Below are 5,829 nucleotides of genomic sequence, written 5' to 3'. Positions count from 1 at the left end.
ATCAACAAACCAGTCAGACGGGTTTGGTCAAGATATCAACAAGCTGATGTTCAGAAGAAACAAATTTAATAGACAAGAAGCCGTGTTGAACCAATTCACTTGTAAAGTGATAATCAACTTCGGCGTGTTTTTATTGAAATTGGTATGTTTATTTAAAAATAATTACCTTAAATTATTTTTATTTAACAATGTCTTACAAATTATCTTTTGTTTTTCAAATTTACTCTTATTAAATGTATTAAATTTTATGTTTTCTTTAATTTATCCAAAAAAATTTAATAACTTTCTTATCACCTTATTAAATAAAAAGAAAACTTGAAGAAAAATATCTGGTTTTTTTTTCAGAAAAAAAAAAGAGTAATAAAGCCCATAATTTTGTTGTACATAACAATTTTGGAAGAAAAACGTCACTTCAAGACCACAACCAAGTAAACAGCAAAAAAATGACCTTTTTTTTTAAATTTAATTTTTTAATAAGGTGGTAAGTGTTGTAAAGGTTTTTGTATGGAGCCCACTAACTATTTATTTGGAGACTTTGGGTAAAGTTTATCTGCAACTTTCCCTTAATGCACATTCACGTGGGTTGACTGCCTCTATATCCTGCCTTTGCACAGACACCTGCAGATGAGAGAAGAATGAGAGTCAGGCAGAGTGGAAGGAGAAAAGAGAAAGAAAGAGAGTGAGTGAGCTGAGAGAAAAATGAGAGCAGAGAGGAATTCTCCAGGAAAAAAAAATCAGTGAGCTACATATATTATAAATACTAAAGTTGTAGCCCTATTATTTAACATAGTGAAAAATTTACTGCTGTTGCTCTCCGAGGAATTAGGCATAGCCAAACCTCGTTAAATGATGTGTCTCATCTACTTTACGTGCAGCTCAATATTTCAGCACATATTCCGTTCATTTTATAACAGTAAGGAAGTTATGAAGAATTTTTTTTTTTTTTTTTGATAAGTTGAAAAAAACATGAAAGTCAATACATATAATAGGGGTATATTTGGAAAATAAAAGATAGTTTGTATGATGAGTTAATGACATAGTTTTAAATGTAAGAAGAATGACACATGTCATGAGAAAAAAAGTGAAAGTCAAAAAAAAAAAAAGAAAAAAAAAAAAGAGGTTAGAAAGAGTTTCTAGTATTTTCCTTGTCAAAAAATAAAAAATATATATGTATGACATTTATTTTTCTGGTAAATGATGTGATATCATATTTTGCACCAAAGAAACGATACACAGTCCTTTCTCTTTCCGTGGCTGTTGTAGCTTGAAATGAATGACGAATTCAACGGTCCAGATTGAAATCAGTCTACCAAACATATGATCAGAAAATGTTCACATCAACCAGGTAATCATGCAAGTGAAGTGAAAAACACAGTAGCAGAGCTCTTTAAAAAAAATCAAAAAAGTGGGTAGCCACCAGCACATGCAGAGAGAGAGGCATGCAGACTGCAATGGCTCTACAACCACAAGACCGGAGCTGGTGGGCTCCACAAATGCGCCCCATTGCCTTGATTTTGATATTGGAAAAAAAAAAAATCAAAATCCTTATCTCCTCCACAATACGAACACCACAAAACCCCTCACAGCTTCTTCTGTAACTCTCCACCAATTACTTCACTTGATCAAGAAATTAATTTCATATCATACAAACAACCATCACTCCATTAATTCTCTCTCTCTCTCTCTCTCTCTCTCTCTCTCTCTCTCTCTCTCTCTTTATTTCTACCTGTTGAAACTTTCTTGTTATTCCTAGACAGTCTTTCTCATATCTGGCCTAACTTTTGGTGAAGGGTTCTGGAGGTTTTTCCACAAATAAGCTGTTTCTGCTTTCTGGGAAAGCTTGCTGCTTGGATCACCTCTGGCATCTTCTGGCAGTTTTACAAGTTTTCTCGGTTGTGGGTAGTTTTTGTTTTGGTAAAGTAAACAGTTGTGGGTTTTGTTGAATCTTCAAGGAAAGATCTCTCAGTGTCTCTCTGAGCGAGAACCATATAAGTTTGTGAGGTGGTTTTTTTTTTTCTCTGGAAGTAACACATCAAGCTTGGGCAGAAAGAAAGAGATCAAGAGGAAGATGAAAATTCAGTGTGATGTGTGCGAGAAGGCTCCGGCGACGGTAATTTGTTGCGCCGACGAGGCAGCTCTGTGCGCCAAATGTGACGTTGAAGTGCACGCAGCAAATAAACTTGCAAGCAAGCACCAGAGGCTTCTTCTAAATTGCCTCTCCAACAAGCTCCCTAGATGTGACATATGCCAAGTAATTAATTTCCACTTCCCACTTTCTTTGAATAAAATGTTATGTAATTTCCAATTTTCCTTTTCCATTTTTGTTGAGCTGAGTTTATTTTTTGGTCAAAATTGTTGAGCTGAGTTTATTTTTTGGTCAAAATTGTTGAGCTGAGTTTTTTTTTTTTGGGTCAAAATTGTTGAGCTGAGTTTAACTTTACAAGTTCATTGTATCAATATGTGTACTTGTGATAAATGTAAAGGGTGAGCTAGATTGAGATAGGTCTAAAGGTTCAAACCTTTGCTAATAAATGAATTACCCTCTCCAATACAATGTTAAAATTGTAACATCCAACATGAGAGGTTCCTATTAAGATAAGGCTATTAGCTCTTTAGACATGATTTTTGATGACCCTGCCATGGAGGACCTCATACTAGAATATTAGATGCTTTTAGCATTATAGGTTTCCTTTGTTTGAAAGTTAAAGTGAACTATAGGAAATAGTGGCAAGTTGAAAGAAGTTAACATTTCTTTTGTACTCTCGATCAATAACAGATGGCACTTTACAAGGTTTGTAATACAAACTGCATGCCAAAAATTTGGTGTGCGCTCTAGACTTGGCTTCTCCACTAGATGTTGTATAACTAATAAGACTAATCAGGTGAACTTGAGAAATAAGCAAATTCTACTGCTGCTGATTGTCACATTGTTGCGTTGTGGTATTCGTACAACCTTGCAAAGTGGGTGTGGTGTCTGAATTATTCTCACATTGTTGAAACTGGGTTTCACCTAGGTAGCTGCCCAAAATGAGAGGTCTTCCTAGTTCCCCTTTTTTCGCCGTAAATGATAGAAATACCTAAACCCCATAGAGACAACTGATGCATTAACACCTTTAAAAAATCACAATGTGGTAAATGTTGTTCATACAAAAGAAGCAATCTAAGAGAAATTTTCCAAGAGACTAGAGAGTGAATGAAAATCTCAGTGTTTGCAATGTGAGTCAGCTAATGGTTGAACAGGTGTGCAGCCTTGTGACTTCTAAGAATGTGGCTACTTCAATTTTAATAATGATTAACTGTTTGATTGATTCATAATCATGAATTTATTAATTGAGTTGGAACATAAATGCCTCTTGAGCACAAATGTTACAAACTATTTTTTTTTTCGTGGTTCAAGACACAAAGAAATGAGAAAAAATCTTATTGATGCATCGGAGAGCAGAGAAAGGCAAGGAAATTAACATAATAGAGAAAGTATCCTTCTGAAATTACTGGAGTAGAGTCTTAGGTTTACAGTAATTCAGGAAGTATTTCTAATTTATAATCTTTCTTCATAATTAAACATAACATAGTCCAGATTAGATAGAGAGGCTTCCACAGCTTCCTTAAGATGAGCAGAATCAGGGAAAGAAAGGTGGATAGGTCCTTCAAATTATCATAGGAGCCCGCAAGACAAGATTTCCTTCTTGAATTTTTTGAACAACATTTTAGCTTGCCCTTTGGTTGATTTCTGCATTCTTGAAATCACCTTTCGTGGTCTCAACTACTAAGTGGACAACAAGATGCTCATCTTAGACTTCTTGAATGATAATTAAGTTTTCCTTTTGAATCTGTCTTAGCGTCACTGGATTCTGATGAGTTGCAAGCCTCTCTTAAACAATCTCTCTCTCTCTCTCTCTCTCTCTCTCTCTCTCTCTCTCTCCCTCTCACATGTCTTCTGATTGGCAGGATAAGGCAGCTTTTATATTCTGCGTTGAAGACAGAGCCCTCTTTTGTCAGGATTGTGATGAACCAATTCATTCAGCCAATAGCCTCTCTGCAAACCACCAGAGGTTCCTTGCCACTGGAATCCGAGTGGCATTGAGCTCCAGTTGTACTAAGGAAGCTGAAACAAGTAGCTTGGAGCCACCCGAGCGTAGCACACAGCAGATTTCAACAAAAATTTCAGCACCACAGGCTTCCGGCGTCTTGTCACCTTGGGGAGTCGATGACTTACTGCAATTATCAGATTTTGAATCTTCTGACAAGGTTAGAAAGATCCCTATACATTATCTAGCTTTACTGATCACAATTATTATAACTGTCTTCATGGAATGGAATGGTTTGAATTGAGAACTTAGGGATGAGGTTGAAAGATATACTAGAACGGTGGAGGAATATAGATGTTTATCATTTTATCTATGAAAATGATTGTGATAAGATATATACATAATTCATCCGAACTCGGTATATGAGACACAAATGTCTTGAACAATGTGGATAATTATTTGGAAAAGTCTCGTTGATAATTGCGTGGCATATACTGCTGTGTTGACATTGAAGCCTACTGTATAAAAGAAATATTCTAAAACTTATATATAACCTTGTGATAGTAATGATAAGTTTTGAGTTTTTAAGACTGTCAAGATAATTTAATTTTATAATGATTGTTCTAAATTGAGTTCATTTTTCTTTTCTATCCATGTTTTTTATTTGATCGTTCATCATGCACAACTTTATGAATTTTGATAATTAAAAAAGTCTGGGTTGCGTTTGCTGTTTAAAAGAAGGTAATATTGATACCTCTAATAGGTCTTGGTTTAGTTGGTTTAAGCAGTTCTTCGGTTAATACCTGATTAGAAGAAGATATATAAATTTGATGCCAACATTGATGATGGGCCATTTACTTATTTTTTTTTCATCTATTCATATGCTTAACGAATCTTCTCTGTGCTCACTTCAGAAAGAGTCGCTTGAGTTTGGAGAGCTTGAATGGATAGCAGATATGGGTCTTTTTGGTGAGCAGTTTCCTCAGGAGGCCGTGGCAGCAGCTGAAGTTCCTCAGCTTCCAGCATCACAGCCAAGCAATTTTGCCTCACATAGACCCCCAAAATCGAACGGCCCATACAAGAAGCCTAGGATTGAAATCGCAGATGATGATGAAGAGCATTTTACCGTTCCTGATCTTGGCATATTTTAGACATGTATCAACTTGATGGTATTGGTTGATAGGTTGAATTATATATCTTCATACTAAGTACATACCCGTATGTATTTATGTACGTATCTAAGAATGTATAACACATTTTGGGAGATTAGCTTTTTTCCATTGTCTTTTTCATTTGACCCATAACATAAACATATGTAATTTTGCCTCCTTGGCTACAAGACCATATGGCATAGAAATAATACCAAGTGACTGCAGTAGTTGGTGTTTATGAGCCATAGAACTGTTGAAATTTAGGTCGCTTTCTTGAAGCTCTCTGGCTCTGCCTTTGATATTCTAGTTCCTGGTATGATTACTTACAGAAGGCAAAATAGTGGTGGATGATTGCATTTGCCTTGCCTCAAATCTTAGGAAATTGCCACGTGGCTTTTGGGCTATAATTGGCCAATTGCATCTTCTTGGGAATCTTGTATATGTTTTAAAATAAATTTCTTGTTAAGATGTGAAAAAGAAAGTATGGGTAGCACCATCTTCCCTAGTTTGGCATAAACAATGAGAATACAAAAAGATCGTTCGGATAAAGTAAGGTTTAGGTTGGATGACCAAAGAGGAAACTAAATCCTCAAATACCAGCCAAGCTTTAAAGAAATGGATTTAAATTTATCCAAGTTCTTGGCATGCCC

General features: G+C 35.6%; 1 protein-coding gene across 1 annotated transcript; it reads left to right on the top strand.

The window, feature by feature from the left end:
* The first annotated feature begins 1,516 nt into the window (after positions 1-1,516).
* LOC117614106 (B-box zinc finger protein 24) lies at positions 1,517-5,438 on the top strand. The gene is made up of 3 exons (XM_034342799.1): positions 1,517-2,251; positions 3,949-4,248; positions 4,943-5,438. Exons 1-3 carry the CDS (start codon positions 2,069-2,071, stop codon positions 5,177-5,179), a joined length of 720 nt encoding a protein of 239 aa, XP_034198690.1. The 5' UTR covers positions 1,517-2,068; the 3' UTR covers positions 5,180-5,438.
* Positions 5,439-5,829: the final 391 nt, after the last annotated feature.

The sequence above is a fragment of the Prunus dulcis genome, chromosome 1 (genome assembly GCF_902201215.1).
Source record: "Prunus dulcis chromosome 1, ALMONDv2, whole genome shotgun sequence".
Taxonomy (NCBI): domain Eukaryota; kingdom Viridiplantae; phylum Streptophyta; class Magnoliopsida; order Rosales; family Rosaceae; genus Prunus; species Prunus dulcis.
This window is presented reverse-complemented; position numbering and strand designations above follow the sequence as displayed.